Below are 12818 nucleotides of genomic sequence, written 5' to 3'. Positions count from 1 at the left end.
CTTTATTCCCAATATCTATCCACACGTCAAAATTGCTATTAAACACGCAGCATGGAATCTGCTCGAACCTAACGCATTTGGAGAGCAAACTGATTCGTTCTGACAGTTCGTTTAATATTTCACACGTCAATCGGGTTGTTTTTAAAGTATTCTTGTCGTCAGGTACGATTCCTACAGAACGTTTTTTTTTGATGATTTTGGCCTTAAGCCCAAATTCTTCAATCGCTAGTTGAAGTTCTTCGGCCGCTGTGTTAAGCAAATCTTTCCAATCGTCAGCATTTCCGTTGTAGGATTTTTCACAATACGCCATGCTTATATCAATGGATTGTACATGCTTCAATTTTCCAGACTCATCCAAACGGAAAAATTCAGCAGCTTGTCCGGCGATAAACATGAAATTACTTCTTAAGAAAGTATTGAAAGATGTTTTTTCATTGATTACATTTATCAAGTTTGATATTCTAGTTTCGTAAAAAGCTTCGTTGCTACCATAATTAACTGCTGACACAATAGCGACAAAAATGTCGCGATTAATAAGAGCTGCAATTCGTTCAGCTATTTTTTCTTCTGTAAAATTATGCCCAGCGTGGTATAACGTGTCGTCACCGTCGAATGTAATCAGTTTCACACTGTTAGCCGCAGCAAGCGCATATGACCTATTGACGAGTTGTCTTGCTTCGTGAAATGTAGCATAGGAATATTTACGCAAACACCATTTTTTCTGTTTGTTTAGTTCGATAAACGCTTCTCTCAATTTTGGTTTGACAAACACATTTATACTTGAATAAAAACCGGTCTTGATCAGATTACTGTGATTTTCTATATTTACTTCAAATGATCGAAACATTTCAGCGACGAGTTTCTCGTCCCCTCCGATCATCATAGCTGTATTTAAAACAGTTCTAACGTGTTCAATAAATCTAAAATAATTAATTTTTATAACTTACTCATTGTTAAATTCACGGTATTGACTGGATACTAGTATTTTTTTGGAGTCTAACTTATCAAAAATTGATGTTGGTTCAGCATAAACTTCGATCGACGGCTTTGACTGACAAACTTTGTTGGTAAAAGACAACTGTGATTTTGTTGCGTTTAGAAATGTTAGATTTTGTATGTTATTTTCCATATAATGTAGTAAAATAATTTTGATCTGTTTTTTAATCTGAAAAAAAATTAATAACTAAAAATCGTAAGCCTAGTTATTCTAGCTTTTAAAATGAAGAACCAGCTTATTTCTTCATACTAGCGTTTTTTTTGTACATTTGTAAATTTACAAACACGTTTTCACAACATTAAATATATGAATGGTAATCTGGTTATCTTGAACTTTCTTATCCTACTTGTTTCAACTGCTAATAGTTATAACTTTAGATTTGAAGAAGCGAGCAAAGTGTTTCCAGTTTTTCCTGTGGTTGAATGTCACGCTCACTATGCTCAGAACGAGCATGACAGTGTGATATCTGTTGATCTCAACCCCAAGACGTCTGCTGTTTATACAATTCACGATACTATCTTTAAAAAAAAAGAAAATCAGCAAGTTTTTATTTACGAACTATTAACTCATAAACGATTACCGTACAATTTCAACATATTTTGCGACAAAACTGGTGTTTTTGATTTGTTTGCTTTAATAGTACTTAGCGACAGCGCTCACAAACTATTAGATTTCCACGGTAACATTTGCAGACTTACATTTTATTGTAAAAATGAGAACGATGTTTATGACGATAATTCAGATTTTAGCAACTATTTAGATACCGAGAAATTAATTAAAACGTCTTTACCTAACATGAAGATGGCCAATAAAGTAGAACGCTTTATAAAGAAATTTCCCCACGCAAATAAAATGTTTGATTTTCCAAGTGACCTTGTCCGTTCTCTATTTACAGAAGCCCCATTTGCTACAAACAAAAAAAGTATTTTTAACTGGAGAAATGAAGATGACGTTAATTATGCGCCGATAAATGATATCTCAAGTTTTGAAAATTTGAATGCAATCGATCTTGATCTGTAAGATACACATTGAAAAGCTTAGCACGCGTTTGAAAACTTTTTTTTCAGTATCAAAAATGAATATTCGTCTCGCTATATTATTGGTCTGCGTAAATGTAATACATGCTTTCCAAAAACCTAAAGAAGTAGAAAATACTTTAATAGGGATGATTGAGCATATTTGTTCGAATGACAGTGAATGCCCTGAGGGATACCAGTGTATATCGATTCCAAAACTGCTGACTAATTTTGAATTATTTCCTACTCTTGCAAACAAGGTATGTGTAAAACTGTCGCTGCCTAAAGGTGTGACAAAAACAAATCCAAACTACACGGTCACTATTGAGGCGGCACACGTGATTAAAAATAAATCAGGCGATATTTCTGTTTCTCACACGAGACAAACGCCTGACAAATACGAAATAAAGTGCAATCGGACTAATATCGATTTGGAAATAGGACAAAAATTTTTGTTTGAGTCTCGAATCAATCCAAGCAATCTTGTTAACGTGTACAAGAATTCTCATTTAATTTCTCTGACCTCAGATAATTACATCTTAATAGATAGTTCAGAACCTTTAGTGGAAGAAATGCACGAAAGTTTTCTTGAATGTAAAGAAGCCAAAAATGTTCACTTAACGGTTCATGCGTTTTTAGTTACAGAATACGGAAGTTTATTAGCGTCAACACGAAACCCATGTAGAATTAATTATCAGTGTAAAGAGAGAAAGCAGAACGAAGCTTCACCAAACCCAAGTGTCTATCAAAACAAAAATAACCAACATTTTACAGGTAACGAACTGCAAAAGTATGGTTATAATAATTCTTTTTTAACAAGCCTTACAACAAATTCTGACCGACTGGTAGATGATGGAATCGATGATGCTAATATGAAACCCAAACCAAAAATTACTTGTTTGCCTCTAACTATCACTAACCGAGTTGGTAAACGCCACGTCTTGAAGTTTGACACTGATCTTTATGAGTGTGAAAACTGCACGTCTTCACAAGTCTTCATGGCATCAAAGCCCACCCCCATGAAACAAATATCGATCGCGTGTGATGCTGAAGGTGTTGAAACTGAAACCGTGGTTGTTTTAGCGAAGAACGAAGACCAGACGGCTGTGGAAACTTGTGAAGTAACGATTGGTTGTGTCGCAAATTCTCCACCTAGAATTTACTGTAACAACGAAATACTGGTCTTACATCGGCAGTATTCGACAGACACAGATCTAATTTCTGTTCCAATCAACATTCCGTCCAACGTCTTATTTAAAGTAATAGACGATGATCAAGATGACCTAAATATAGTAGTACAAACGAGAGACTCGACTGAACCTATTTTTAAGTTAGAACACCAATGTAACAAAAATACTATATACAGGCGCAAAGTGATAGACTACATCATAACAGCATATGATGGACTAGAATTTACGAAACAAGTTTGTTCTGTCGACTTCAGTAAGTTTTGAAAAATTAAAAGTTTGTAGTTTGCGATTGAAATCCTGAGTTTAAATTCTACTCTAGTCGCTAAATGTTGAGGTACTTTTTTATTTTTTAAATTGGAGTAAATAAATTTTTTCTAATATCATCAAAATAGAATTTTTGAAACATCATAAACACAGAAGTAATGTGAAAAATAACCGCCACGATCAAGTATGATAACGGTTGAAGATAATGTTACAGGACCTTTAATCTCTAGGTCGTTAACGAATCTTCTAGAGCTTGCTCAGAATTTTGAACAGAAATTTCATGAGTTATCCAACGCAGAAACAAGCGTCAAACACAAATATAAACAGTACATGAAAAAGAAAAAATATATACAGGATAATTTCAATAAGTTCGTTATGCTTAGCAAGTTGAACGCAATAACACAATCTATTACTAAATATGACGCAGCAGAAGACGAAGAAACGAAGTTTCGTATTGGCTTTGAACTACTACAAGCGTTTTATTCTATCCAATCAGCGAAAGGAGTTGACTCAGAGCTCGAGAAGATAAAACAAGAAATAACTAAAATAGCTGATGATACGTTACAGTTCATTGAAAAAAATGAGAACAGTTTAGAACACGTCAATATGAATGTGAACGTTTTAAGCTTGTGTTTAAAACTACAATTCAAAGAATTAATTAAAAGTTTTCACGGGAAACTATATAATGTAGTTTTTACTTATATTTTAACTTTTTTTAACAAAATTGAGTCGATTATTAAAAAAGTAAATTTTAAACCCTTAGAAAACAAAAATTTGCTTTTGCAACTCAATGATGTATTCAGTCAAGCAGATATTTTAGAGCTGAATTATGAAATATTGAATAGTATATTTGACGACTTACTAGATGTGTATCAAAAAAACGGATTGTCGACGCTTATAAGCTATGTTTTGAGTTATTATTTGCTTATCAGGCAGATCAAAAAATTTTATGCGAATTTGGAGCTTCCAGAGTTGTTTGAGAGTTCTACGTTAGTTGGTCGACTGAAAGAAAAAATTGATTCGAATATTGAACATTATTTAGAAGCAGCGATATCGAAGATTGAATCAAATTTACTATCTGAAAGTGCTGATCCCAAGGAGAACATAAAATTTAACATATGTTTGCCTTTGTCAAGCGACCAATACATATCTTTGGAACATCATGCTTACGTATACGCTTTTTTACTGTGTAGTCAGAATAAAAACGTTGCAGAATTATTCACAAACGAAAAGATAAATATCATGGGTTTGTTTTTGCGCAACACAAATATTTCTTTAAGTAAACAGTCAAAGTCACTGGCCGTTTGGCACGTATGGAGCAATGACTTTTTACGGACTCAAATCAAAAAAATATATAAAACCATAGAAAAAACGCATCATTATAATGTAGAAAAATTATTGACGATTGCTTTGGATATCCATCTGATTTCGAGTTTACTAAATGAAACGAGATACCGAGTGTTTTTCACTCGGTTAAGCGATTTATATAACACGTTGGTCAAGCAGCTGACAACAAATATTCAGAGATCAGGAAATTATTTATTTAACGTCTCGCAGCTAGACTATTTGTGGTTTTCACATTTATTTATGGCACTTCAATACTATTCAGACGTGAGTGTGAAGATAACTCCCGCAAGCAAAGTACAAGACCTAAACATTTACAGTAAATTACATGGATATTATGTTCAGCGCTCGACCGAAAACCCAATTGACATAACTTTTAATTTCATCAACATCTTAATCCTGCACAACTACAACACTAGTTTTAAACTACTGAAAAAAGACATACTAAAAACTGAAGACATGTTGCTGGAAGAAGTAGACATCGAGTCAATTCCGAAGTTAATTTCAGATTTATCTTGTAAAACAAAGTGTTTTACTTCTAATTATATTTACCTTTTGGTAGAAGACATAAACAAGTTATTGGTTACACTTGAAACAACAAAGTCGCTGAACAAATTGGTATTGTTACTGAATCACATAAAAGAACTTGTTTTATATATGCAGGGGACTTCCAATACAAAGTTCCAGAAGCGGTTAGCGGCATCGTTTAAGAAATCGGTAGACATGCCAGAAATCAGTCAGACGCACAAATTATTCTTAGGACTCAAGTATAACGATTTCGACGAATGGGAAATCATAAGTCCTTCGAGTGTTGTTTTAAATCACGTATTATTAAAAATCAAATTTATAAAAGAAAAAATCGATTTGCACTACTTAGTACCGGATGATTGTTTTAAGGGTTTGGTTGACAGACGAAACGAAATTAGTCAAGAAGAAGCAGTAGCAATTCTAAGTCGAACAATTTACAAATACAGCTCAGACAAGTTGTCCTGTGACAGCTATCAGATATATTTAAAATCTAAGCTTGAACCGCTACTTTTAGCGTACCAGCAATAAATAATTATATTTAATATATTTATTAGCGAGTAAATACTATTCTTTAATTTTAAAAAAGACCCATAATATCATACAAGATGTTTAAACAAAAAAAATCACATGCTCTCGATTCTGGATTAACTAATCTTTGTGGTGGTAAAGACAAAAAAGCACTAGTCAAAAAGGTTTCAGAACAATACACGGTTGAGAACGAGAAACTCTTGACTGAAAAGTTACTTAATTGTTCGAAATTCCTCGTTCTTAACAACAAGCATTATTCAGCTCGAATATATGTATGTGACAGCGTGCCTTATTTTTTCAGCAATTCACATGATACCAACACAGTTTATCCTACCCTAATTTCGATTTGGGAAAAGTTAGTAAAAGTTAACACCATGGTAGTAGACTCGGCTGTGGCGAACTTTATTTACAACGGAGCCGATTTAATGTTTCCAGGTGTGAGAGATTCTATCGAAAGTTTACTTGAACGCGGAATGGACGAAGGCCAATTGTGGGCTATCCAACCTGAAAACTCTCCCGCAATAGCTATTGGCATAGTAGTGCAAAGCAAGGCTATGCTTGAGCTCAACAATAAACAAGGAAAATTACTTCAAATACTTCATTTCTACAACGATAACATTTTTTCTTTGTACAGCGCAAAGAATTATAAAATTGAAAACTTTGACTGTGATAATAAAAGTTCTAGCTGCGGCTCTCTAAACAAAGAAACATCAGATTCAACCACGGGCAACGATACTAATGCTGGAACTGAAAATCTTAAAACCGCAGTTCCAGATGATACAAACAACAAAGAAGAACAAGAAAACACCAAGCTGGATTTACCTCCTATCGTGGTTAACAAAATTATCGAAATATTTATTTTCAATTATTTACGGTTTTCTGTCTCTGATAACAGTTTGCCTGCTCATTTAACCGCTTGTTGGTCTTCTGTACAAGGCTTGATTAAAAACACGTACGAGTCCAATTACCCATTTTTACTGAAACTGACGTTTGATACTTATCAAAAACTTAACGTTGAAGAAGATGAAGAAAAAATCAACGATATAGTGTGTTTCGATACAACTTACAATGTCGGAGTTTTCAAAGATCTTAAGGTAGCAAATACTCCTTGGACCAATTTCTCTACATTAGCTCTACACATCAAATCTTTGAACTGTTTGACTGTAAAGCAAAAAAACAATGAATTCCTGATTTTTAAAATTAATAGAAATCATCCAAACTTGAAAACCTGTCCGATTTTGCCACAGTTTTCAGACCTGTCGACAAATGAAAAATCGAAAGGTGGTTCTGATAAGAAAAAAACTCAAACTGTCAATTACACAACATACAGAGTGTACAAACCAAACAAAGATAACCCCTTCTTCAACAACCTTGTAGGAGGAGATGGATATTTTTCAATACAAGACGTTAAAGACCGTGTATTGGATTTTTTATGCCGTCATTTTTCTGTGCCTTTCAACTCGAAAGCTTTAGGACTTTTAGATTCGTACAATTGGACTGAGTTGATTGAAAACAAGTTTAAAGCTGTTTTTTTATTTTTAAACAAACAGCAACTCAAGGAATTTAGAAGTGGCGACGTGATAACCAACTTGTCTCTAGATGAAGGTTTAGGTTTATTCCTTCAAAAAGCGTTTAAACAATACTTAATTCTAGCTCCAGTAAATTTAAATCCAACTGAAGTTGCAATAAAAGCTAAGCAATTTATGATCATTGAAGCTGGAAAAGAGTTATTGATATATACTAAAAAAGGAAAATTTAATAAAACTATTACACTTATTTCTGGACTCAATTACTTTGGCATTTCCAACCTCAAAGAATTTGCTAGTGAACTCCAGAGAAAATTCAGTGCCGGTGTTTCGCATGACACTGAAAAAATCAACAATGTAGAAGTCACAAGTGTTACGATACAGGGCAATTGCGTTACTGAATGTATGAATTTTCTGACCTCGTCTTATAATATTCCTGTTCAGTTTATAAAAATTGATCACAATAAAAAATAAATTAAAAATAGAGCTTAAAGAACGTGAATCTTTCGTTATTTCTTTCTTTTCCCGTTGACGGTAAAATTTCTACAACTGCTGAATAAATTTACGCAACTTGAACATTGCTCGCAAATTTCATTTACCGAATCGCCGCTGCAAAATTTTGCTCTACTTACAGAAGAAAATTTGCTATTTGCTCGTTTTTTGAGCATTTCTTGAAATGTAGAGTATTTCCCGACGTGTGGAATCTGAAATTCTCTCTCTTGGCCTCCACGACTCATTGGATTCAAATATTGTTGATCCACATTGAAATATCGATAGTTCGACGGAGGCTTATACGTCAGACCCTTTTGCAATTCCCGATAAACTCGTTGCTGAACGAAACCGTTTTTTTTATCATCTGAATTTATTCCGCGCAGTTTCTCAAGTGTGTCACAATTACCTCCGTCCTCATCTGATTGCACAGCTAAGCTAAACCCATAATTTTCGATCAACTCTTTTTGGTAGTCAGTGTGTTTATCCGGATAATTTGTAAAATTAGGAACCGCTGATATTGGCATTTCGATAAGTGAAACTTGTTGGATACTCAGACTTTCTTTTGATCCAAACTTAGCGTTACTAAGCATTGTAAACCTAGATGAATTGGACCCCATGCTATCCAAACTATCGCAAGAAACAGAATCACTTAAAATACCCAGCAAATTTTGCGAAGCATCTTTTAGCTCTAAAGTTTTTTCATCCTTACTGTTTTTTCTTGCATCGAGTTTTATATTGCTTATCAATTGGAGTTTATCCTTGATTTCTTTAATTTTTTTGCGGTTTATATTTGAATTAACTGCTTTTTTTTCTAATATATTACTCTTAGTTAAATTATCGTTTAAATCCATAGTTTTACCAGGAGTTAAACTATTTTGGCGCAATTTTGTTGCCATCTTATTTTTATTTCTGTCGACATTATCTTTAATTTGCTGGATGGGTGAATTAGATGGGTTCTCACCAGTTTTATTCAATGAATCTCGAAATTTCTTCGATAATTTATTTGATTCCAGTCGATTTAACTTATTCGAAGGTATCTCAGAATCAACTACACCACTAGACATATCGTAGCTTTTTTTTATTGTGAATTTATCATTCTCTAAGCTACTATATCTATCCTGATATTTAGTTTCTGATGTTTTAAGCTTAGATGGCTTAGAAATAACTTCTTGCTTATCGACTATTTGTAAAGGTTGATCTATTAATTTATCATTTAAGTCTTCTAAACTGTCAAATTTACAGTTTTTTGTTTTATCAAATGTCGAAGCCGATTTTAATGAAGTTTTTTCTGTAGTTAGATCATTCTTGTTTGCAAATGTGTCTTCTAGACTGACACTTGAAAGTTGAGAACTGACACCAATAGGTATTGAGGTTATTTCAACACTTGTTTGGTCAACAACCGTCACATTTTCATCGATGTCACTAAAAATTTTATTGTTTGAAGATCCAGGAATATTAAAATTATCCTGAGACTTGTCTTTACTTAAATCATCTTTTAGTGGAGAGGGATGATTTGTCATGGCGTTATTAGCTGAAGAAGTGAAATTTTTTCTATTTTCTTTCACCTCAGCGTCATATAAATTATTTGTTTGATTTTCACTGCTCAATGAACGATCCGATAAAACAGTATTTAAAGGAGAATTTATAATATTGGTGTTTTGACTGGTTTCGAGTGATCCGTTGAGTTTATTTTTAAGTTCTACATTTTCAAGTTCTATTGCTTCTATTTTTTGCATTGCAGTATTTAATAATTTCGATTTCTCTTCTAAGTTATGATAGAGCGACTCCAAATTATCTTTAGTTTTTTCAGTTATATCAGAAACACTGTTCTTAAAATTATTCAACAGAGTGTCATATTTTTTCAGTTCAGCTTGTTTTTTGTTTAGAAGATTCTCGAGAATTTTACATTTTTTGTCGAGTTTTTGGAATAGAGTCTTCGTTAGTCTTAAACCTTTCTTTAGTATCGTCAAGCTCGTTTTTTTTGTTTATCTAGTTCTTTAACGAGCGAATTTATCTGTTCTTTGTATTTGTTAGTTCGATCTTCGTAAAAATTTCATCTAGCGTTTTACTATTAGAAATTACTGATAAACCGCGGAGCACAGTTTGAGTTTTTTCAGGATCTCTGTCTAAAAAACATCGAATTAAGCAAAACATACCATCAATCGGGCTTAAAAGTTGTAGAACACCTTTTACTTCTAGTAATACCGGAGGTGATTCGTCCGTCATTCGCTGCTTTTTTGACGCACCCTACCGAGAAAATTTGTCATCTTTTTAAGCATAAATTTACATGCAATGCTGTGATATGTATAAAACCAATGTACTAAAACGAATTGATATGTAAAAAAATAATTATGACATTGGCCAATAAAGAAAAAAATTAGCAATACATTTTTAACCGGCGTTAACAATAGTCATTGAAACACTAAAAACTCCAGTTAAGTTGTAAACTCGACATTTTCCATCAATAACAATTATCTGTCATTGAAATTTTTATAAGACGACAAAACGGTTTTTTTTTATCATACTATTCAATACAATACTATATTGAATTCATGAGTTCTTCATCACAGAATATCAAACTATTCGGTAAATATCCTTTCGACGGAGTAGAGTGCGCGGACTTTTCGCTTATCGACTATATTAGCACAAAAGGTGTAGGCAGTTGCTACATTCCTCACTCGTCTGGTCGCTGGAACAAGAAGAGATTTAGAAAGGCTCAATGTCCCATTGTTGAAAGACTCGTCAATTCCATGATGATGCACGGAAGAAACAATGGTAAAAAAATGAAAGCTGTCAAAATAATTCGAGACGCTTTCGATATAATTGCACTTTCCACTGACCAAAACCCTGTCCAGGTACTTGTTGATGCCGTCAGACACGGTGGATGCCGTGAAGATTCTACCAGAATCGGTTCAGCTGGTATTGTCAGACGTCAAGCTGTCGATGTATCTCCACTCCGAAGAGTCAACCAGGCTATTTACCTCATTACTCAAGGTGCTAGAGCTAGTGCTTTCAGATCCACTAAATCAATAGCAGAATGTTTAGCTGATGAAATCATTAACTGCTCTAAGAAATCAACCAATTCTTACGCCATTAGAAAGAAGGATGAATTGGAAAGAATCGCTAAAGTCAACCGTTAACAAAATTTTTTTTGGTTATTAAGACTAATGTCTATTCTTTTACTTTTCATTATCTGTTGTTATTAATACCTTTATATTTTTTGATCTTACAGGTCGGGTTTAATTTACCATCTTAATATTTCATAAACGATATATTTTATTTTTGTTAAATTTATATTCAAAGCAAATACAACGTCGTTATCTGTTTTGTACACGAAAGGAACTGAAAGTATTATTTTTACTATAGTTTTTTATGATAAATGTGTGACACAACTTCTCATACTGATACTCCATCTTCCAATGAAAATGTATATCTAGCTTCTCTTAAACTCTCTAGTCTAGAGACCATTAACGAACTGCGTTTTTATTATTATCATCAAATTTACAACATCCCAATAAGTAGTATTCCTTTATTCTTAATAGATCTATTTTGTACTCAGCTTTGCTTAAGCTTTATATCTACGTACAAAGATAAAAATAACAGAAAAATAATTGAGCCACGCGCAGTATTATTAAAAAAATATTTAACTGCCTTTTACCTTGAAACCAGTCCTATTTTGAGTAATATTTACAAACTAGTTGAACTTTATCTGAATAATCAATTACCAAACGAAGAAATTGATACAATCTCGAAAACTACGAATGAAATTTTAGATAAATATCTCACAAATCTATCAGAAGCTTTTAATATCATAAATGGCAAGATAAATTTAAATTCTGACTGTTTAAACGCAACAACTGGTAAAAAAATCAAAACGTTAAGATACAAGTGGAATGAAGATAATAATATATCTAAATGTGTTCTTCTTTTGCTCCAAATGCAGACGAGTTTTTATTAGAGTTGAAGCAACGACAATGCTTGGCATCTGCTGAAACAGATCTTAGTAACGAAGTTTGTAATCGTCCTGTTTTTTTTTTTTAAAAAAGTAATTTTTCAAGTATTGATTGCGTGTCTTCTTAACTATTCACCAAGACCAGGACCGTTACTCCTCAACTTATTACGGGGAGTTTGTAACAATTATATGACTAGTGAACAATTTTGTTATTTGTATATTTGTTTTTTACAACAAATTTATAAACAAACCGCCATTAACAGCGAACAGACAAATACTTCGAATGAAGAAACTCCTCAAACGGCAAGCAAAAAAAATATATACTGAAAAAAAAAGTAAAACAAGGATTTTAAAGATATCGGCCGTCGCACTTGGTATTGGCGCAATTGGCACACTAACTGCAGGCATGGCATTACCTTTTGTAATTAGTACTTGTAGTTTAACAGGCTTAACATCAGCTGCTATTTTTTTTCAAAGCACTATTGGTGGCATTTCATATGCTTCCTTATTTGGAATTAGCAGCGCCACATTAGCTGCTATAAAATTGATTCGTAAGAATGCATCTGTAAAAAATTTTTCGTTGAAAGCTTTATCAGATTCTATGCTTTTGTGCAATATTTTACCGATTATAACGCACCAAAATAGTATTAATGCAAATTACAATCTTTCCTCCGATGATGACTATGCTCGAAAAAATGATTTTAATATTGATGAATTGAGCGGTGTATCAATCAAAGTTAATAAATCAGTTTTTCCGTTTAAAAATACTAATGGTATGGAGAGTACAAGAGATGATGAGTTCGACAAGTTATTAATACATAAGCAACCTTCTATTAATTTAACAGAATTAGAAAAACCAAAATACGCAAAGTGAAATTTTTGAAGGAAAACCATGTCATATACATCCATGGTTTTGTTCCAAATGTGACGAACGTCGAAAGTAAAACTTAATCAAACATCAGTTGGGTGTTATTGCGTACA

At 33.1% G+C, this 12818-nt stretch overlaps 1 protein-coding gene across 1 annotated transcript; it reads left to right on the top strand.

Moving 5' to 3' along the window:
• The first annotated feature begins 10437 nt into the window (after nt 1-10437).
• On the top strand, nt 10438-11025 carry LOC142598042 (uncharacterized). Its single transcript, XM_075735016.1, has one exon. It carries the CDS (start codon nt 10438-10440, stop codon nt 11023-11025), a length of 588 nt encoding a protein of 195 aa, XP_075591131.1.
• The last annotated feature ends 1793 nt before the right edge of the window (nt 11026-12818 follow it).

The sequence above is a fragment of the Dermatophagoides farinae genome, unplaced genomic scaffold (assembly GCF_024713945.1).
Source record: "Dermatophagoides farinae isolate YC_2012a unplaced genomic scaffold, ASM2471394v1 contig5, whole genome shotgun sequence".
In the NCBI taxonomy this organism is placed as follows: domain Eukaryota; kingdom Metazoa; phylum Arthropoda; class Arachnida; order Sarcoptiformes; family Pyroglyphidae; genus Dermatophagoides; species Dermatophagoides farinae.
The sequence above is the reverse complement of the archived record's forward strand: the minus strand, read 5'-3'. Positions and strand labels throughout refer to the sequence as shown.

Coding starts and splice junctions, on each gene's coding strand:
- LOC142598042 (XM_075735016.1), top strand. CDS start 10,438: ATGAGTTCTTCATCACAGAATATCAAACTATTCGGTAAATATCCTTTC.